This window comes from Phoca vitulina, unplaced genomic scaffold (genome assembly GCF_004348235.1).
Source record: "Phoca vitulina isolate PV1807 unplaced genomic scaffold, GSC_HSeal_1.0 scaffold121, whole genome shotgun sequence".
In the NCBI taxonomy this organism is placed as follows: domain Eukaryota; kingdom Metazoa; phylum Chordata; class Mammalia; order Carnivora; family Phocidae; genus Phoca; species Phoca vitulina.
In genome coordinates, this window is record NW_022589824.1 from 1 (window position 1) to 20,666 (window position 20,666).

At 66.9% G+C, this 20,666-nt stretch overlaps 2 protein-coding genes across 3 annotated transcripts; both read left to right on the forward strand.

Moving 5' to 3' along the window:
- Positions 1-835: 835 nt before the first annotated feature.
- Positions 836-11,875, forward strand: RABL6 (RAB, member RAS oncogene family like 6). Its single transcript, XM_032398887.1, has 12 exons — positions 836-922; positions 1,819-1,910; positions 3,966-4,106; positions 4,548-4,653; positions 5,987-6,090; positions 7,988-8,292; positions 8,497-8,647; positions 9,599-9,808; positions 9,879-10,116; positions 10,402-10,573; positions 11,079-11,137; positions 11,225-11,875. The coding sequence occupies exons 2-12, from the start codon at positions 1,831-1,833 to the stop codon at positions 11,411-11,413; spliced, it is 1,755 nt and encodes a 584-aa protein (XP_032254778.1). The 5' UTR covers positions 836-922; positions 1,819-1,830; the 3' UTR covers positions 11,414-11,875.
- Positions 11,876-13,286: 1,411 nt separating this feature from the next.
- AJM1 (apical junction component 1 homolog) lies at positions 13,287-19,935 on the forward strand. 2 transcript variants are annotated; one of them, XM_032398889.1, is made up of 3 exons: positions 13,287-13,403; positions 15,115-15,198; positions 15,274-19,935. In XM_032398889.1, exon 3 carries the CDS (start codon positions 15,333-15,335, stop codon positions 18,243-18,245), a length of 2,913 nt encoding a protein of 970 aa, XP_032254780.1. In that variant the 5' UTR covers positions 13,287-13,403; positions 15,115-15,198; positions 15,274-15,332; the 3' UTR covers positions 18,246-19,935. The 2 variants fall into 2 exon arrangements, with proteins under 2 accessions (XP_032254780.1, XP_032254781.1); XM_032398890.1 differs by lacking the exon at positions 13,287-13,403 and adding an exon at positions 13,426-13,911 and having other exon boundaries at positions 15,115-19,935.
- The last annotated feature ends 731 nt before the right edge of the window (positions 19,936-20,666 follow it).

A 20,666-nucleotide genomic window follows, 5' to 3' on the forward strand; every position in this document is an offset into this window, starting at 1 on the left:
CCCCCAAGAAGAGAGGGCCCTGGGGAGCAGCGTCGCATCCCCCAGGCAGCAGTAGCTCCCTGAGACCGGGGGTGGTGGGGCAGGCGCCGCCGGGTGGCCAGCTTCTGCTGACCTGGGACGGCCCCAAAGGTGGTGAGAGGGTCAGGAAGAAGCTGTGGAGACTGGCAGCAGTCGGTTTTTTAATAAATGAACCCAGTTTGTTGGGGGGAGGAGAGAGCTTTCTTAGTTTGCCCAGGCCGTTCTTCAGACCGAGGGACCTGGAATTCCCAGGGTGACAAACAGCTCCTCCTCCTCCCTTAGAACTATCTCGGAGCTAAAGGGGAGGGAGCACCGATGGTTTGGGGCCCTCTAGTGCTCAGGAGCCACTAGGCCGGCTCTGGCACCCTGTGCTGCTCGGGGCCTCAGCCCAGCCCGGGCAGCCTCCGTGGCAGCACCTGAGAGACTGGGCTGGGCTGGCCTGTGCCAGCCGACAATGCCCTTTCAGGGCCGGGGCCTCAGCCATCCAGGAAGGAAGTGCCGGAGCTTGAACCAGAGCCTGGGTGGCCATTAGGGCTGTCTTGCTGAGCAGCCCGCTGAGCCCTGCCGGGCACCTTCCAGTTGAGGCCGGGCTGTTGGAAGCCCCCAGGGCCTCTCCTGGCTAGGTCGGGGCCACTATAGCTGCAGGGAGGTCTCAGTGGGGTGGGGGCTGCTTCCTGCCACCAGCGGGGTTGTTCCATTGCCACCTGTGAGGGCCGGGGCCCCCCGGGGCTCCTAGTCTGACAAGTATGGCCCTGCTGGAGGTGGGGGCTGGCGTGGGGGTGGGACTTGGGAGAAGTGTTCCTCCCTGGGGCCACGACTCCCCCCGTAACTGTCGTCTGTCTTCTAACAAGGGAAGTGCAGGCGGCGAGGTGATGGCTTGAAGGTGGAGAACGACCCCCAGGAGGTGGGTAAGCTGCGTCCCCCCGTGGGGCCCAGCATTCCAGGTGGGGGTCAGGACCCTCCCTGGGACCCCAGTTGGACCAGCTGGCCCCACTCCTCATGGGCCCCTGTGTTGTCCACGGGGGTATTTTGGGATGTCTGGGCTTGCCTGAGCTGTTGGTGGTGACACTTGCCAGGCCCCACGAGGAGTTTCACGTGAGAGGTATTTAGGTGCACTGGCCAAATTCTGTGGCTCCAGGCACACATGGGCACAAGTATGGCTCTGAATGGGCTCTCCCGGCAGCCATCACCCTTGACACAAAGAAATCAGGGGCAGACGGGCACCCCTTCCATTCCAGGGAAGCTTCCTCCCCATTGTTTTCGAAGGACCCTGCTCTTTGTCCTCCTGCCTGTGGACAGTCAATCTCAGGGTGGTGGGCAGCCTCTTGCTCCCCTTTAGGGCAGGAAGGTTGGGTAACGGCCTGGTTTAGGTCTGTCTGGCCCTTCATGGGAATCTTTGCTACTGCCCCACAGTGCAGCCACGCCTGTGTGTGTGCTCTAGAAGGTTCTGTGTCAGCGTCTTCCTCAGGCCTGGAACGCACCCCGCACAGTAGGTAGGGCACTAGGTGCTCCAGCACCCCTCTCGGGCGCTCGAAGGTCCCTGAGGCTCACGAGGAGGGTGCTGCTGGCTGGTGGAGCAGGCCCTAAATCAGGGGCGGAGCAGATGTGGCCCCAGAGCCTGAGCCGTTCACTACTAGACCCTTCTAGGCAAAGTTTTCTGGCCCGCACTCTTGATGATCTCCTTTACATGTTTTTTTCCAAAATGAAGACTGTGCTTTTCAGCCCTCCCAGGAGACAGGGCTCACAGCTGTGGGAGCCTGCCCTGAGCACCGTCTCATGCTGGTTGTGCCCCGTCCCTAGGCAGAGTCCGAGATGGCCCTGGACGCCGAGTTCCTGGACGTGTACAAGAACTGTAATGGGGTGGTCATGATGTTCGACATCACCAAGCAGTGGTAAGGGGGCACTGGCTGGACATAGCCCTCAAGGCTCCTAGGACCGCGCCACCGGAGGGCCACCCCGGGGGGTCCAGCAGGCTGTAGTGACGCCAGCAGCTCAGCCGCATGGAGGCCGTGCCTGGCCGTCTCCGGGCATGTCCATGAGCGCAGACAGGGAGCATGTGGAGGGCGGGCTGCAGTGGGACAGCACGGGGGCGGGGTGTGCACCTTCCACGGCCCCGTAGCCCTTCCTGGAAGTACCATGCAACATTTGGCAGAATCAAATGGCCATTTGTTTGGGGCTCCCTAAGACACCCCTGACATTCTTTGATTCCCTAAGGGGAGGCAGAGCTAAGATCCCAGCAAAAGACTGCAGAGGGAGGTGCAGGGGTGAGCCTGGGGGCGGCCCAGCGCCAGCTTCCAAGGGGCCCCTCCTCATGGAGTCACATGGGCAGCATGACACATGTGAAGTGCTGTCTTCCAGGGCAGATGGGGGCCCTCAATTCCCCAGGCCTGCCAGGCGACTGTTGGTGGAGAACACCAGGAGCCCCGGCCCGACAGCCGCCTGGGGCCTGACAGCTGCCCGGGGCCAGCCTTCCCGCAGGCCTCTCCAAGAACGACGGCCTCGGGCCTGCCCTGCGGACGCTGTTCGGTGCACTGCTGGAAGTCTTACAGAATGCGGGAGGAGGAACTGAGCAGCCCTTGTAGAAATGGCCTGGAGGGTCTTCACTCCATTTTCAGTTTTTAGAGTTGTTTTATGATCCTTGCACATGTGGTCCACGTTCACCGTAGCAGACTCAGACGTCGGACGCTGGTGTCATTGGTGGGATCCAGCCAGCTTTCCCCAGGGTGTTCCACACACAGACCTCTGTCTTCAGAGCTCTGGGGTCTTACTAACAGGTCTGTGTGGATGCTGCTTTGATCGGAGAATACATTCACGCACAGGGATCCGACAGGGCCTCCCACCAGCCCTCCTGGCGCACGGGGACACGCTCCTGGGTGCCTCCCGTCGTGGACCGCCCGCTAGCACGTGCATGAGAGGCCCTGGGGCGGCAGCAGGCAGAGCATCAGAAATGTGCAGAGCAGGGTGGGGCGGCCCTCAGGGCGCAGACGTGCCCCTGCAAGAGGCAGCCACGCCCGGCCCCCCCCCCGGGGGGATAAACACCGGGTGGCAGCAGGACCAGCGTTTCTCCCGTGTAAGCTGCAGTGGTCCCTTCCGCCCAGGGGGTTGGAGGTAGCTTTCCCTGCATGGAATCTGGTACGGACACTCTTAGCGGCCACTCTGCTCCGGCAGGCCCCCGCATCACTGAAGCCCCGTAGCCTTTGCTGAAAGGCAGGAGGCCCACATGGGGGAGCTGTGGGGGGCCCGCTGGGAGGCATACCTGGGCTGCAGGGGGCAGAGCAGGCGCCGGCAGATGCGGGTCTGCCCGCTGGTGCTCAGAGCCTGGGCCGGTTCTCGGAGGCCGGGGACCTGCGAGCAGCAGCACGCTCCCTGCAGGTGGCGCCGCTCTGTCTGGGTCCTTGCTGTGGCCAAGGAAAGCGGCTGCACTGACCCCCCGTGGGTCAGCTGGCATTTGCAGTGGACGGTGCGGGCCAGAAGAAGGCCCGAGTGCACCGGGCCCCGCGGGGTGGACGAAATGCTAGAGACCGCGCAGGAGGGCAGACACCCCTGGCCCTTTGTTAATGCTCCCAGTGACTGCGTGTAAGTCAGAACTAAAGTCTGGTTTGCCGCGTGGGCGTGCGTGTCTGCAGTCCCCGTCGGCAGTCTCCAGGTCGGAGGCACGTTACTCCTCCCTTCACACGCCATCTGGGAGCCCCAGCCATGGGCCCCAGGCCTGGAGAGCAAGGCCCTGACACCGCAGAAGCGACCCCTCGGAGAGCCCACAGACAGGGTGCGAAGACACCTCACCAAAGGGACCCCCCAGGAAGGGAGCTGGAGAGAAAACAGCAGAAGCAAGGGCTGTTCTATAGGGTGCGGGCGCTCGGGGTCCTGGGCCCCAGACACACAACAAGTTGGGCTTGGGGTCTCGAGGTTGACACTAAGGAGGTCTCTCCTCTCCTGTGCCCCCTAAGGACCTTCAACTACATCCTGCGGGAGCTTCCCAAGGTGCCGACCCACGTGCCAGTGTGCGTGCTGGGGAACTACCGCGACATGGGCGAGCACCGAGTCATCCTGCCCGATGACGTGCGCGACTTCATCGACAATCTGGACAGGTGGGTGGGGCAGCCCGCGCCGGGGGATGCACCCCGCCCTCCCCAGCTCCAGCGGTGCCTAAGCCAGGAGCCAGGAGCCAGGCTGCGGCAAGAGGACCTGGGACTAAGGATGGCAGAACCAAGGGTTGGCAGCTGCCTTCTTGGCACCCAGCAGGCCTGCGGCGGAAGGGGCTTAGTCCCTCCATCCCTCTCTGAGGCCGGGGGTCGGGCTGATGCAGCGAGGCCCCCTCCTCGGGGCACGAGCCCAGGCCGGGCGTCGCCTGCCTGGCCCTCAGGTGTGGGCCCTGGGAACGTGGGGGCGCTGGCTCCAGCCAGGGGGGTGGGCGCCGGCATCAGGGACAGCCTGGCCCAGGTGCGGCCACTGGCCCAGAGGGGCTGCGCCCTGCTGCCCACCACCAGCCACCTCAGCCTTCAGAGCCATTTCGTTCTTTTTGCAAACAGGCCTCCAGGCTCCTCCTACTTCCGCTATGCTGAGTCCTCCATGAAGAACAGCTTTGGCCTAAAGTACCTTCACAAATTCTTCAATATCCCGTTTCTGCAGCTTCAGGTGAGCCCCGCCTGTAGGGTGCGGCAAGCGGCCCTGGGTTCTCCGGGGGCCGCTCTGGTGCGGGGACAAGACCACCGTCAGGACTTAATGTGCTGGTGGTGGCGGCCCCAGCATGGCCCGCTCCATCCCCTCCCCTCTGCTGGGCTAGCCTGAGACCCAGGCCTTTCTAGAACTCCCACAGAGCCAGCTACAGGAGGACGCAGGGATCCTTCAGGTGCCCGTCAGGCCATTTCTGACCAACAAGGCAGGAACTGGAGGCGTAGACAAGTGGGTGCCTCGGGCCCGCACCGACTCCGCTAAGGTGCCCTCTGCCGGTCCCTCTTCCCCGTGGGAGCACACTCGGCCCCCCTCCCCGGGTTGTAGCTGCAGGGAGAGCCCCGCCAGGTCCCACCCCCTCCTGGTGCCAAGGGCTCCTGGCCCCTCGCTCCATTTCCCCTGATGCCAGCCTCTCAGGTTTCCACGGTGCTTCTCTCCAAACCACAGAAGCAGCGTTGGTGCGCTGACTGACGCGAGGCTGTCCCCCCAGGTGTCTCTCACAGGCCCGGCCCCACCTCACCTGGAGCATTCTGCTGAGCCTGCTCTGGGCTGAGAGAGTGTCTCGGAGCCCCATCCGGGGGTCACATCATAGTGGGGCATGCAACATCTTGTCGTCGGGATGCTGGCCCGCGGCCCCTCTGCAGCCAGGTGGCTGCCATTCTTTCTCCAAACTGTGTGGGCCTGCTCGGGAGAGTGGTGGTCTTTCCTCTCCTGGCTTTTTCTGTTTGGAAGGAAACGAGGGCCCCACAGACAGGGTGCTTACTTGGTCTCACTTGGAAGGAAGGCTGGTATGAGCAGACTCCTCAGCGGGGTCAGCTGTCCCTGCACCCTCCCGTTTCCCTCGGGACCCTGCGTGTCGCGTGCATCCCTCTTATGGATCCCTGTAGCTTCTCATCCACGTGCGACAGGCACACAGATCTCGAGGGAGACACCCCGTGTTCCCTGTGCCTGGCAGTCAGCGCTGCGTGTCACTGGGGGAAGCGGAATGTTGTGTAGGTCACAGCTGTGGCTGATGCATGTGGAAGGGCCGAGGACTGGCCCCGAGGTGGCGTGTGCCAGAGCTCAGAGTGTGGAAGGACAGGGCAGGAGGCCTGGTGTTGGGCATGTCGGAGCCGCTCTGGCTTCTGGGGGCACGTGTGTGGCCGGGGCACCGTCTCTCGGGGCGTTGCTCACAGCACTGACCGCGACCTCGGAGCCCCACTGAGCTGCTTGGGTGTCCTGCTCGCCGCTGTGTCCTCCGTCAAGGGCTAGCTGAGCGGGGACGCAAGGCTGAGGGGCTCCCTGCTCTGTCCTCTAGAGAGAGACCCTGCTCCGGCAGCTGGAGACGAACCAGCTGGACGTGGACGCCACGCTGGAAGAGCTGTCAGTGCAGCAGGAGACCGAGGACCAGAACTATGACATGTACGTCCGCCCGGGGGGCCGCCCCCGGACGTTAGCCCTGCAGGCAGGCTCTGCGGGAGGGCCCGCGTCCTGAGGGCCGACCTCCCTCCGCATGCCTCCAGCTTGGGTCTGTGCCGAGCCCGAGAGCGCGGAGCGCCTCCCTCCTGGGCAGACCTGACAGCCTGAGTGGGTCGTATGGCTCCGAAAAACCCGAGTCATTTCAGCCTCGGACGTGGGCACGGGCAGGGACCAGAGTGCAGGCAGGACAGTGGCCCTCACTATGAGGTCAGCCGGCAGCCCTTCCCGTTCTCTGTAGCAGGGAGCTTGAGGACTAACGGCCAGTAGAGCACGTGCTCGTCTGGAACAGGCAGCGTGAATTGGACGTGGAGCCCCCGGCCCTGGGCTCCTCCGGATGCTCCCTGAGGCCCACGGAGCACATTAGGGCTGGGCCTTTTTAAATTGGCCTCACCGGAACCCAGGGGGCTCCACCTGATGGGTGTGCCCCGGGCCCTGCTGACCGCCCGTTTGCTAGACGTGGTCACTGTGCGGGATGCCACTGACCCAGGACAAGTGTCCACCCAAGGCCCTGCTGAGACTGGCCACCCTCGTGTTTTCTGGCGCAGGCTGCCATGGTTGGAGGTCAGTTTCCCAGATAGTAGAGTAGGTCTTCAGAGAGCTCCTTGACCTTGGGAGGGGCTTGTGGTGCTGAAGACTGGGGGGTAGGGATGGAACCTTCCGGTCCTTGGTAGCGGAGGGAGGGAGGTTCCTGGCTGCAGCTGGGCACAGCCAACCACACAGCTGCGTGGGGGGCGAGCAGCCCTCGGGCAGGCCCGGCCGCCGCCTGTTCAGGGCTCTGGTGGCCACCGTCCGCAGCTCCTGGGACAGGCACTCGCTTTCAGGAACTGGTGACCCTGAACTACCCCTAAACACAGGTGTTTCTGTTTTGTTTGGTTCCCACTGAAAGCACCTAAATGTCACAGCTGCCTGTGCTCATGTCCTGGGCGTGCTGCTCCCCCAGCAGGTGTCTCTCCCCACAGGGACTCACAGAAGGGCCTTTGTGTTGGTCCCAGAACTAGCTAGAGTGGTTCTGGGGGAGTGAGTGCTCGTGCACCTAGGCTGCTAGGCTGGTCCCAGGAGGGAGCCCCAGCCTGGTGAGCAGCTGCCCCTGCCATGGAGCCCATCCCGGGGTTGACTGGCTTCCACAAGCTCCTCTGACCAAGAGCTTGGGTACCCGGCACTACCCAGCATGTTGCCCCCTGGGGAGATGGCAGCCGGAGCCCCCCCTCCACATGCGCCCCTCAGCCAGCCCTGGGACCAGGCTGCCCGAGGAAGGCAGCAGCATTGTGGGCTTGGCACTGACGTCTCCGTGACCTAGAACACGTGGGCTAGGCCAAAGACTTGGGCCAGGGGCTGGGTGTCACCCTCAGCGTGCCCGTCCTCCTCCCTCCACCCCGAATCCTAACTTGGAGGTGCAGGCCAGCCCAGACACACCCTGCTCGGTCGCCAGGGAACGGGGCAGCTCTTCATTGTGGACCTTCCGTCGGAAAGCCTGCCTCGGGCGGGGAAGGCGCTGCCACCGGCCGGTGGCGTCACCGGCCTCAGCCCGTGGACAGTGGGGCTCGTCACTGAGGTTCCATTGATTTGGAGCCCCCGGTTTGGGCTGCTCCCTATCTTGGAGGTTTGGGGCCCTCCCCGTACCGGTCCTGTGCCTGCTGATGGGTGGAGAGCACAGGTGTGGGTGAGGAGCCCCAAGCCTGCCTGTCGGCACTCGCCAGCCCCTTCCCTGGTGGGGTGCTCTGCTTGATGCTAGGGCGTGAGGGCCGATGAGCCCGAGGGCCAGGACACTGCTGTCACCCTCATCTCAGGGGAAGAGACTTCGGGGGAAGGCAGATTGCTCACTGCCTGTTCTGTATCCCAGCTTCCTCGAGTTGATGGAGGCACGCAGCCGTGGCCATGCGTCCCCACCGGCAGCCAACGGGCAGAGCCCATCCTCAGGCTCCCAGTCTCCAGTGGTGCCTCCCAGCGCTGTGTCCACAGGGAGCTCCAGCCCTGGCACGCCCCAGCCAGCCCCACAGCTGCCCCTCCACACACCCCCGGCCGGCCCCTGTCCCCCACCCCCCACGGAGGCCCCACTGCCCCCTGCAGCCCCTGCCCCTCGGCGCAGCATCATCTCGAGGCTGTTTGGGACCTCGCCAGCTGCTGAGGCAGCCCCTCCACCCCCAGGTGAGCCCCAGGAGCGGAGCAGTGGGTGTGGGTGGCCCCGGTGGAGCACTGGCCCCATGAGCTTGCAGACCGGGACAGGGTCCTCCTCCTTCCTCCTTCCTCCTGGGCAGGTGGCCCCACAGCCCAGTCAAATGGGTACAGCCCAGGATAGGCCCGGTGGGGGCGGGCGTTGGACAAGTGGGAACTGGCTTCCCCTGTCCACAGAGCCGGCCCCAGCTGCAGAGGCCCCCACCAAAGTCCAGAACGTGGAGGATTTCGTTCCCGAAGAAGGCCTTGACCGGAGCTTCCTGGATGACACAGTACCCCAGAAGGATGAGAAGAAAGCCGGAGCCAAGGTCCTACAAGACAGTGACAGGTAGGGGCAGGGGCCGGGCGGGCCCTCAGTCTTCCCCCAGCCTCCCCCAGCCCTGGGTGAGCCAAGGGGACGGGCCCCGCCAGTTCGGCAGCATCTCAGAGGGAAGGGCTCCCTGAAGCCCCGCACCCCAGGAAGAAGCCTGCTCAGACCAGCCGTCAGGCCGCTGCGTTGCTGACGTGGGCTGGGCCTCAGGCCCCATGAGCTCCCTGCCCACAGAGAGGGAGCAGGGGGAGTGAGGCTGGCCTGACCCTGCATGTTGGTGCCCATGACCCACCGTCAGCACCTTCTTGGGCAGAAACCATTGAGAGCATGGGCACTTGCAGGAGAAGCCCAGGGCCTCCCCGTGACAGGCAGACAGAGCAATTCAGGCCTGGCCTCCTGCCCCTGCTCCTCACCCCTCATCATCGGCTCCTGGGCCTCTCCCGCATGTGCTTCCCCGCACCGCACTGAACGCAGGTCAGACCCACTAGTCCCCAGCATCCGCGGGTCCCTCCAGCCCAGGCTCCTCCCCCAGTACCAGAGACACCCCCAGCCCATCCCTGCCCACGCCCTGCACCCCACCATCATGCAGGAGGGTGCCCACTTCACATGTCAACAGCAGGCCCCACGTGGCTTCTTGCTGCGTGCTGTATCTCCGGCCCTCTCCTGCGGCCCCACCTCGCGCCCCCGCCCCCGCGCTGGCCTGCGCCCCTGCTATACCACATACACCAGTGGGTTCCCCTGCAGAGGGGCCCCCGAGACCTAGCCGCCCTTGCAGCAGGTCCCGTTGTCTGTCCTCCCACAAATGTTGAGTGCCAAGGGTAGACCAGCCCCTCCGTCAGTGCCCACGCCATGCACAGAGAGGACCTCCGGTGCCTGTGGGTGCCAGGGGTCTGGAGCTCAGGGTGGGAAGCTGGGCTCTCTGTACCGCCCTGCTAACCTCTGGCCACCCTGCCCGTCCCCCCTTTGCAGCGATGGGGAGGCCCCAGGTGGGAACCCGCTGGTGGCAGGTTTCCAGGATGACGTGGACGTTGAAGATAAGCCGCCCGGCAGGCCCCGACTGCCCCTGGGCCCCCGGGAAGACGTGACTTCTTCCAGTGAGGAGGAAGCAGAGGGGGTGGCGGTGCACCCCAAGACCACTGTCCTGGTCCCCGAGAAGTGCTCTGAGCCAGAGACCAAACGGTATGTGGACGGGACCCGCCCCAGGGGTGGGGGCGGCCGAGGGCCCCCTGACCTCTTCCTTGTCCCGAAGGTCCTCCACAAAGGCCGCGAGGCTGCACAGGGCTGCAGTTCCCAGGGCTGCAGAGTCCCGCCGGCCAGGCGTCTGCAAGTCCCCCACCGAGGACCCCTCTGGAGGGCGTGAGGAGGGCAAGGACCAGCAGGCAGCGTCATCAGAGAGTGACCCTGAGGGGCCCATCGCCGCCCAGATGCTCTCCTTTGTCATGGACGACCCCGACTTTGAGAGCGACTCGGACCCTCAGCGGAGAGCGGTGAGAAGGGGACTTGGCACCCACTCAGCTTGGAAGCCCTGGGGACAGTCTCGGGCAGGAATGGCAGGAAGGAGAAAGCACCTGGCGACATCCCCAGGGAGGGGCTGCAGCGTCCCGGCCCCCACATTGGTCCCTGCTGGCCACCCTGACTCCAGGTTGGGTGGCAGGGTCTTTCGAGGTGGCTTGTCACCTGCCTGAGAAATGCAGGAGCCCTCCCACGGGGGTCACATGATGGAGGGTGCTGGGGAGGACGCTGGCCGCCCAACCTGCCGGCTCCTTCTCCAGGATGAGTTCCCAGTGCGAGAGGATCTCTCTGACGAGACAGACGAGGATGCTGGTCCTACCCAGCCGCTCCCACCCCCCAAGCCCCCTGTGTCCTCCTTCAGACTGAAGAATGACTCGGACCTCTTCGGGTTGGGGCTGGTGGAAACGGGCCGCAAGGAGATCAGCGATGAAGGTAGTTTGGGGGCCCGGGTGGGCTGGGGGTCGTGGGGTGCATGCCAGGACCATGTTGGAAGGACGGGCAGCAGGGGGCACCTGGCGAGTGTCTGCTCAGGTGGCATTTGATGGCCTGGCAGGGTGGCTGCAAGCAGCATGCGCTTCAAGTCCCGCCACCTCTGGGAAAAGTCGCGTGGTCAGTAGGCCTGTGGAGCTCTCGTGGCGCCTTGTGGCCCCGGGCAGCTGCACGGCTCCCTGTCCCTGTCCCTACCCTCCATCCTGGGCCCCCTGAGCCCAGCTCAGCGCTCACGTGAGACGTGTCCCAGAAGTTCCTTGTCCCCAAAATGGAGAGGAAAGGACCCTCCCAGGCTCGTGCTAGGGCAGAAGTGTGTCTGCCCATCGGCAGGTGTGTGCTCTGGGCTCCCACGGGTCTCAGTGCGCCTTCCGGGCCCTGCGAGCCACCCAGGCCCCCCCTCCCCACGCAGGCCGGGAAGCCGCAGGCCCATGCTGTGTCTTCTCTGCAGATAAGGAGGGCAAGCCTCCCACAAAAGAGAAGAAAAAGAAGAAGAAGAAAGGCAAAGAGGTAGGCACCCTGCCTCCCACCTCCCAGGTGCCTGCTAGGCAGTTTGGAGTCCTGGTGCCCCCACGACCTGAGCTGCCCTCTTCCCAGGAGGAAGAAAAGGCCGTGAAGAAAAAGAGCAAGCATAAGAAGAGCAGGGACAAGGAGGAGGGCAGGCAGGAGCGGCGGCGGCGGCCCAGGGCTGCAGAGAGGACCGCTGTGGACGAGCTGGAGGCCTTCCTGGGGGGCGCAGCCCCGGGTGGCCACCTCCGCGGGGGCGGGGACTACGAGGAGCTCTAGGCCTAGCACCGCCCACCCGCTGGGGTGGGGACGGGCCATAGGCCCACTCCTCGCTCCTGGGGCTGCTGGGCCCGCCCTGCAGGGAGTGGGCTGGCGGGCGGTGGGCGGGGCTCTGCGGGCAGCCGGCCCCCAGCGCTTCTCAGGGATGGGACTGAGGCCCAGGAGGCCGCGAGGCTGTTTACAGGGCGGGGCACGTCCTCGTCACCGGCCTGGCTCCTGCTTGCCCCCAGCCCGCTGCACTCGCTCTCCCAGGCCCCCCCCCGCCATGTGGGTGGGCTCCGCTTCCTGCCCCTTCTGGCATGGGGGGGGAGTCCCCAGGCAGCACCGGCACCTTTCCCGGGCTGGGGTCCAGCTTTGCACCTGCGCTGGGCTTGCTGCCAACCAGGCCGGGGGGTCCTCAGACTCTGTTTCCTCTCGTTCTCCTCCAACACTCCGACCATAAAGCTCTCCTGTTTTACTGTGTGTCTGTGTGCGCTTCTCCCTGTGCAGCTCCGCCCCAGCCCCATCTGTCCCAGGTCACCGTGGGCGGGTCTGAAGGTTCTGAGTTCCCTGCCTCTTTCCCAGAGAGGCAGCTGCCCCTGGATAGGAGGCCTTGCAGCCCCACGTAGCCCAGGGAGGTGGTCTGCAGAGGCCTTCCCGGCAGGCCCAGCCCCACGTCTGTCCGGTCTTCTGTAGGCTGGGCGACCTAGCCATTGTCCCACACAATGTCCTGCCAGGGCTAGACAGCTGTGCCCAGGAACACCTGCGGGCCCCCAGCCCTCCTACGGCAAGTGCGGGTCTGCTCTGCTGGCCTGTCCCAGCCACCTTCCCGGCCGGCCTTCAGCCCAGCATCTCCCTGCAGACCCCGCCCCCTCCGGCTGCCAGCAGCGCCCAGCCCCCACCCACCACCCCACAGTTGCCATGAGAACCATGCACACGGTGGGAGGGTGGGGGTGGTAGCCAGGCCTCCCCTTCCCCAATTCCTGTGCCTAGACGAAACCATGGCACTGGGCTGGAGGCCAGGCACCAGGCTGACACCTTAGGGACTTGCTTTAGTCCACAGCCTACGAGATCTACTGCCCGTGTGGAGCCCACTAAACGTGGGGAATCAGGCTGACATGAAATGAACTTGCCCAGGGCCCTGGATCTAATGGACCCACGACAGGGCAGGTCCTGCCCTTTGGAGCCAAGGGTATCCATGATTCAACCCTCTGCCAAGTCAGACTGTGCCCTGGCTCAGCATCTTGTTTGGGAGGGGCTGGGAGGCCTAGAGGAGGGAGGTCACCGTGGTTTGTAAGTGGACCACGTGCAGACCGGCCCAGGGCAGCGACAGCCCTCCACTCACCTAGACCCTGACCCCCAGGGAGCCCAGGAGTGTGCCCTTGCCCAGGAGAGTCTGAGCATCCTGGGGACAGGAGGCTGCAGGCCTCACGCAGCCGTGCCCGTCTGGCCCCAGGTGCCCGCAGAATTTGGCACCTCCGGCTCGGCAGCGCAGAGGCCCGCGGGGCTGGGAGCGGCCCATCTGCTCCTGCAAGGGCTCAGCGGAGGTGTGAATTCCGGGAGCTGTCAGCAGCCCCAGCCAAAGCTTGGGGCTCCTCCAGGGCCCTGCCCCAAGGCCACCGCCAAGCCACCAGCTGCCCTGGGGGGGGGGGGGGGGCGTGTACGGCTGGAGGTGGGGACTAGCAGGACCGGCAGGGTGCTCCCTGGGTGTGGGCACCCCGGTTGGACCCTAGGCCTGCACCTTGGAAATGAGGGAGAACCTGTCACCTGGCGCTCAGCACCAACACACAGCTGGTGGGCCACACGGGTCCCGGGCCCACCGCACGGCCCCTTTAAGTGCAGCCCCGCCGGCCGCCACCGGAGGCAGCACTGAGCGGCCGGCGGCCTCCGCGCCGCTGCCTCGAAGCTTCTGCCGGTGCCGGGGACGCCGCGGAGCGCCGAGCGGGGAAGGCGGAGCGGGCGCAGGCCTGCGCAGCCCACCGGGCGCGCGCGGTGGGGAAGCAGCGCCCAGGTAAGGGGTTGCGGGCCGCTGCCTCACGGGCCCTATCACGGGGCGGGGGACACCCGCAAGGATGGGGGCCCAGCCCGGAGCTACACCAGCGGGTCCCGACTCTGCGCGCTCAGGGCGGGGGCAGGGCTGTGCGGCGGGGAGGGCCGCGGGAGGGGCTCGTTAGGCCTCCGACCCCTGCAAGGCCGACCATCCCCATGGCCTCGGGGAGGGGCGCCACCCAGTCCAGCTCCTCACCGCAGCAGAGGCAAAGCCGGACTGTCACCTCCCTGGGGCGGAGCTTCATGCCCTGTCATCGGACCCCCAATCCGGGCCTGGCTTTGAGCTTAGGATGGAAAGGGGGTGAGAAGGGGACAGTCCTGTGAACAGGGACGGAACTGGGGTGGGCGCAGGGCTGGGATGGGACAGGCACCCAGGCGTCATGGCCCTGACCCAGAAGAGCAGCCGTGCGGGCAGAAAGCCCCTGGCACCCTGGGACACAGAGAGTCGACCTGACCAGAGATCCTGCCAGGTGAGGGCCCAACCCCCGGCTCGCCCTCGCTCAGCCTGGGGCATGCTTCCCAGTTTGTTTGAGGAGGGGGCCGTCAGCATCGCTGGAGACCCGACCCAACCTGTCCAGAGACCCTGTGCACCAGAGGGGCGGGTGGCCCCAGTCCGAACATTAGCCCAGTGCACAGAGTGGACCCCAGCCCAGCCCCCACTGCGGGGGCAGAGGAACCTCAGGTTGCCATGGAGCCTTCCTGAGCTGTTGTGGAGAGGGCCCTCTCCTGAGAAGCAGTGAACAAGGGGGGGGCTTTACCCACCCACCACCCTGCCTCCCCTGCTTGCGGCCTGGCCTGGTGCGCTGCTCAGGGGAAGAGGGGCAGCCATGAGCTCGTGGCTCACGCCCCCACGTGGTCCTGCAGTCGGGGCCTGGTTTCCCAGCTGCAGTGCACAGGCTGCAAAGCTGGGGAGTGGCTCTCCGGTCCTTGTCATGACAACCCCAACAAGCTTGGTGGGTTTCAACCACCCCAAGATATTGGGGATCAGAGAAAGGTTTCTGCAAAGGAACAGGGGTTTTAAGGCTCAGGGATGCTCTTTGTGGGGCATTATTCTGGCCTGGGCCACACGGAGGGTTAAGAGTTGGGCAGGTCAGTCCGTCAGTCCAGGGGCCATGTCAGTGCCCACTGGGGCCTCCCAACTGGAGTTTGGTTCAGGGGACCATTCCCAGTGCAGCTGCCACTGCAGTCCTGGGGGAGGGACTCCATGCCCCACCTGGTCAGCAGGTGGGTAGGGAGGCTCAGTGACTTTGTGCAGAGCTGGCTAAGGCTGGGGCCCCTGGACTCCCCCTCAGACAGCACCATCGGAGGGCTTGCCATGCACTGGGCACTAGGAGGGGGCTTCAGTCACCAACAGGTTTTGTGAGGCCAACACCTATAAAGAAATCTGTAAATAAGGCTTCCCATGAGCATCCAGTCATTGCAGCTGGGACCACCCACCCCCCATTGTTCCTGCCCCAGGAAAGGGGTTCTACCCAAACCTGTCCAGTGGTCACTATTGGGGGCAGAGGGGCCATCCAGGGATATGGGCCCCGGGGGGCAAGAGCTCGGGAACCACAGCAATAGCATGGCTTTTCTGGCTGACTGGCTCCATCCCAGCAGAAAGTGGCCCTGAAAGGATGGCCTGGGGCAAGGGGCAGGACCTGAGTGGCTGGACACCTGGGTTCCTCCTGCAGGTGCTTCTGACGCCGGCATGGAGCAAGCGCCTGCGGCCTCAGCCAAGGCCCGCAGCCAGGACTGCTACGTCCACGGCGTCCCAGGTAAGTCAGGTCAGCGCAGGGGTGCCTCCAGGCCTGGGCTGCAGAGGGGACACCCTGACCCGCATCTCCCACCAGGCCAAAAGCCCCCCAAGGCAGAGTAAGCTGCAACCACCAGCCTGGGGACCTCTTTTAAGATGACCCGCACGGACCCGCCGGACCTGTTGGTGTCGACCGTGTACCAGGACATCAAGGTGGCGGCCCCGGGGCCCGCGTCGCGGCGCCCGCCATGTGAGCGCTCTGCGGCCGCGCCCGCTGCGCCCGCGCCTTTCAACAAGCGTCACTGCCGCAGCTTCGACTTCCTGGAGGCGCTGGACGGGGCGGCCATGGAGGCCCGCACAGAGCCGCCGCCCCCGGAGCCTGCCGCGCCGCGCGCCCGGCCCCGCGACGGCGAGCCCCGGCGCCGCGCCCGCTCCAAGAGTGCGCCCCGCGCGCCCCCGGGCCTGACGCCCGCGCCCGCCTCGCCGCCAGTGCTGCCGCGCCGCGGCCGGGAAGCCCAGCGGCCAGCGCGGGCCGAGGCATCGCCGCACCGGGAGCCTGCGTACCCCGCGCTGCGCGCGCTCGCCAATGAGCTGCACCCCATCAAGCTGCAGCCGCAACGGGGCGGCCCTGGCCGCATCGCGCCCCTCTGCGCCACCACCGGCCGCTGCGCGCCCCCCGAGCCACCCGCCGGGCCTGCACCCCACGTCCGCTGTCGCCTGGACATCAAGCCCGACGACGCGGTGTTGCAGCACACCGCCCGGGGCTCGCGGTCCTGCGGGCCCGCGGAGACCACGCCCTGGGCACGCGCCGCCCCCCAGTTCCACGGCCTCACAGTGCCCGGGCCTCGCCACATGGCGCTGTCGCGCACCCCCACCCCCAGTGACACGTACTGTGCGGACCCCCGGGCGCTGTACTGTGACGGTCCGCTGCCTGGGCCCCGGGACTACACAGAGCGCCGAAATCTGCCCTTCACCGCGCCGCCGGGCCCCACCCAATTCTTCTACACAGAGGAACCCGAGGGCCACCCTGGCGGCTTTCCGGCCAGCCCCGGGCCGCCCTTCGACAGCTACTATGCCAGGCCCTTCCCGTCCGAGGAGCCCCCTGTGCCCAGTCCGCGGCGCAGCAGCGGCTACTACGCGGGGGACGTGCGCACCTTCCCAGTCCAGGAGCCGCCCTCCCGCTCCTACTACCTGGAGGCCGCTCGAGCCTACGGACCGCCCTGCGGCCCGCGCTATGCTCCCGAGGAACTCCGGGCTCATCCCCCTCTCCGCCCCTTTTACACAGAGGACTTCGGGCGCTACCGCGATCGCGACGCCCTGGCCCGGACTTACCCACACCCCCGCGGCAGCCCCGCCTGGGGTGACTGGGGCCTGCGGCCTTACCGCACCCTGCAGGTGGGGCCTCCTCCGGAGCCCGGCCCGTTGCTCGCCTCTTGGCACGGGGGCACCAGCACCAGCCCGCCCCGACTGGCCACTGACAGCCGCCACTACTCTCGCTCCTGGGACAACATCCTGGCACCCGGGCCGCGCCGGGAGGACCCTCTGGGCCGCGGCCGCAGCTACGAGAACCTGCTGGGGCGCGAGGCGCGGGAGCCGCGGGGCGCATCCCCCGAAGGCCGGCGTCCCCCCGTCGTGGTGAACCTGTCCACCTCTCCTAGACGCTATGCGGCGCTGTCACTGTCAGAGACGTCACTGTCGGAGAAGGGCCGCGGGGGCGAGGGCCTGGGCCGCAACTGGTATGTCACACCTGAGATCACCATCACCGACAACGACCTGCGCGCCGCGGAGCGCCCGGCTGCCAGGGGCTGGGAGCTGCCCGGGGGGCGACCCCGGCGGTCTCCGCCCGCCGCCCCCGAAGGCCCCACTGGTGGCCGCCAGCGCAGCCTCGAGCAACTGGACGAACTCATCACCGACCTGGTCATCGACTCTCGGCCCCCGGCCGGCCAAGCCCCGGAGCCCGCGGCCGATGGCCTGGGCCGCCAGCTGCGCCGCCTGCTGGACTCTCGGCCCGCGGGCCCCGGGGCACCCGCGCTGGCGCCGCGCTCGCCACCCGCGTCGGCCGGCAGCACCGAGGAGCCCGCGGGCCCGGGGCAGGCGGCCGACGGGTCCCCGGAGCCCAGCGCCGACGAGGACGACCTGATGACATGCTCCAACGCGCGCTGCCGGCGCACCGAGACCATGTTCAATGCCTGCCTCTACTTCAAGTCCTGCCACAGCTGCTACACCTACTACTGCTCGCGCCTGTGCCGCCGCGAAGACTGGGACGCGCACAAGGCGCGCTGCGTGTACGGCCGCGTGGGCAGCGTGTGCCGCCACGTGCTGCAGTTCTGCCGGGACAGCGGCCCGGTGCACCGCGCCTTCTCGCGCATCGCGCGGGTCGGCTTCTTGTCGCGCGGTCGCGGCGTGCTCTTCCTGGGCTTCCCGAGTCCGGGCTCTGCAGACAACTTCCTGCGCTTCGGCCTCGAGGGCCTGCTGCTGTCGCCCACCTACCTGTCTCTGCGCGAGCTGGCCACGCACGCGGCGCCCCTGGGCAGCTATGCGCGCGAGCTGGCGGCCGCCGGGCGCCTCTACGAGCCGGCCGAGTGCTTCCTGCTCAGTGTGTCGGTGGCCGTGGGCCCCGGCGCCTCCGCCCGGCCTGCGCCCGCGCCGCGCAGCGCTGGGCCCACGGTACGCAAGTTCGCCAAGGTGGCGCTGGCGGCCGGCAGCCCGGCGCGTCCGCCCCCGGCTCGGGGTCGCGAGCCCGACATGGAGACGCTGATCCTGACTCCGCCGCCCGGCACGGCGGGCCTGGACCAAGAGGGCGAAGCAGGCCGGCGCGCGCGCGAGGTGGCCTTCATCCACATCCAGCGGGAGCTGCGGCTGCGCGGCGTCTTCCTGCGCCACGAGTACCCGCGCGTCTACGAACAGCTCTGCGAGTTCGTCGAGGCCAACCGGCGTTTCACGCCCACCACCATCTACCCCACGGACCGGCGCACCGGCCGCCCTTTCATGTGCATGATCATGGCTGCCTCCGAGCCACGCGCGCTGGACTGGGTGGCCAGCGCCAACCTGCTGGACGACATCATGTGAGCCGCGGAGTCGCGCCCGGGCTCCGCCCAGCCCGCTCAGGGCCCGCCCACTCCGACCCCGCCCAGTCCACGTAGGGCCCACCCCCGAGCTGCGCCCAGTCTACTCGGACACCGACCGCCCAGTCCATCCAACGCCCACGACGAGCCCACACAGCCCTCTCAGGGCCCGCGCAGTCCACCTGGGGCCTGCCCCCGAGCTCTGCCTGCCCACTCAGACCCCGCCCAGCCCACCGGGAGCCCCGCCCAGCCCCTCAGGCCCGGCCGTGCTCCCCCGAGTCTTCCACCTGTTCGCCACAAGCTCCGCCCAGACCCCGCCCTTTGGAGTTAGCAGGCCCCGCCTTTCCCTCCCCCTCCCCCAGCTAGCCCTGGGCCCTCCCCGGAGGCCGGTCCTCGGGCCCCTTGGTGCTCCCCGCTGGGAGGCGGGGTGGGCCTGAGGACCGCCCGGCCCTGCCTTCAAGAGGACGGGTCACTACTGCAGACCCCACCGCAAAGATCCGGTTAGCCCACTTCCTGACGTCCACAAGGCCTCCCTGGAACCTCCCCAACCCTGGTTTGCCCTGATCCAGGAGCCCGGGTTGACCAAAGCCTAGTCCCGTCCCTCTAACATGCCCCCACCCCTTTCCTGTGGCTTGGGGTGCGTCCTGCTCCGAGGCCGTTCCTCTCTGGAGGACACCCTGACTAGTCCCGGTGTGTTCGTGTCCCGAGCAGACAAGGCCGGTGGGGGCCCTGCACGGCCCGTTCCCGCTGGCTCAAGCCCCGGCTAGAGAGAGCACAGCTGGACCCCGAGCCCGCACATTGGCGGCGCTCCCCGTCCTCCGGCCGCCCTGACACGGGCCCTGCAGGAGGGTTTGGGGGAAGCAGCAATGGAGGGGGGACCTGGGAGGGGAAAAGAGGACGTGGGTGTGGACGCTGGCAGGATCCATCCCAGAGCTGAGTCCCGGCAGGGCGTGAGTCAGGCTGTCTGCCCAACACCGACAGGAGGCCCCTAGGTGGGTGCCAGGGTAGAGTGGGAGGAGGGAAGCAGATGCATGGGGTGGATGAGCGGGAGGGAACGTAGAGGCGGTCCAGAAGGGGCTCCTACCCGCTAACGTAGGGGGGGGACAAAAAAGATTGGACGTTCCCAGTTGGGAGCGGGTGCCGGAGCGAGCTAGTTGACCAGGGCGGGGTCCACTGGAGGGGTGGGGGTATGACTACACGAACGGCCTCGCGTGCTTGCTCTGGCCTTGCCCTATGCTGTGGGCTGGAGACACGAGGCTGGCGGCCAGGCTCCGGTCCCGGGAGCGCACATTCATTGGTCCACGGCCCTCGCTCAATAAGAGCGAGTGACCCTGAGAGGGAACTAGGCCGGGCCTCGCAAGAGCCCTCCTGGAGCTCCCGGCACTCCCCATCGCGGCCAGGAGAGGACAGCAATTGAATAGTGAACGTCCCCCACACCTCTATTCCCGGCTCTCGCCCCCGCCCGTGCACTCCCGCCCATCCCCCCAACGCCTGCGCGCCCGCCTTGGCCTAGCGCGTTTGCACCGGCCACGCGCCCCGCTCACCCCACCCGCCTTCGCGGCCTCCCAAGTCCGGCCGCCCCGCCCCCTCCCCCCGGGGCCTCAGCTTTCCGCCCAACGCCTGAGGGCTGGCTGGCCAGGAATGACCCTGGACCGGGATTATTTCCAGGGGGCGAACGCTTTCCAACCAAGTAAAACAGAACTCATATGTAGACATTGCTTCCTCTTTGGGGGTGGGGGAGTTGTGGGTGGGACTTGGACGGAGGACCTCGGACCGGCTGGGCCCGGCTGGGCGGGTGAGGGAGGGAAAGGAAGAGGGCCTTGGGATGAGGTGGGAGGACAAGGAGGAGGCCTTGGGACGCGGTGGGGGACGGGGAGGAGACCTTGGGACACTGTGGGGGACGGGGAGGAGGGCCTTGGGACTCTGTGGGGTACGGAGAGGAGGGCCTTGGGACTCGGTGGAAGGACAGGGAGGAGGGCCTTTGGACGCGTTGGGGGATGGGGAGGAGACCTTGGGACACTGTGGGGGACGGGGAGGAGGCCTTGGGACGTGGTGGGGGACGGGGAGGGGGGCCTTGGGACTCGGTGGAAGGACTGGAAGGAGGGCCTTTGGATGTGGTGGAAGGACAGGGAGGAGGGCCTTTGGATGCGGTGGGGGACAGGGAGGAGACCTTGGGACGCGATGGGGGACGGGGAGGAGGCCTTGGGACACTGTGGGGGACGGGGAGGAGGGCCTTTGGACGCAGTGGGGGATGGGGAGGAGACCTTGGGACGCGATGGGGGACGGGGAGGAGACCTTGGGACACTGTGGGGACGGGGAGGAGGCCTAGGGACGCGGTGCGGGACGGGGAGGAGGGCCTTGGGACGCGGTGGGGGACAGGAAGGAGGGCCGTGGGACGCGGTGGGGGACGGGAAGGAGGGCCGTG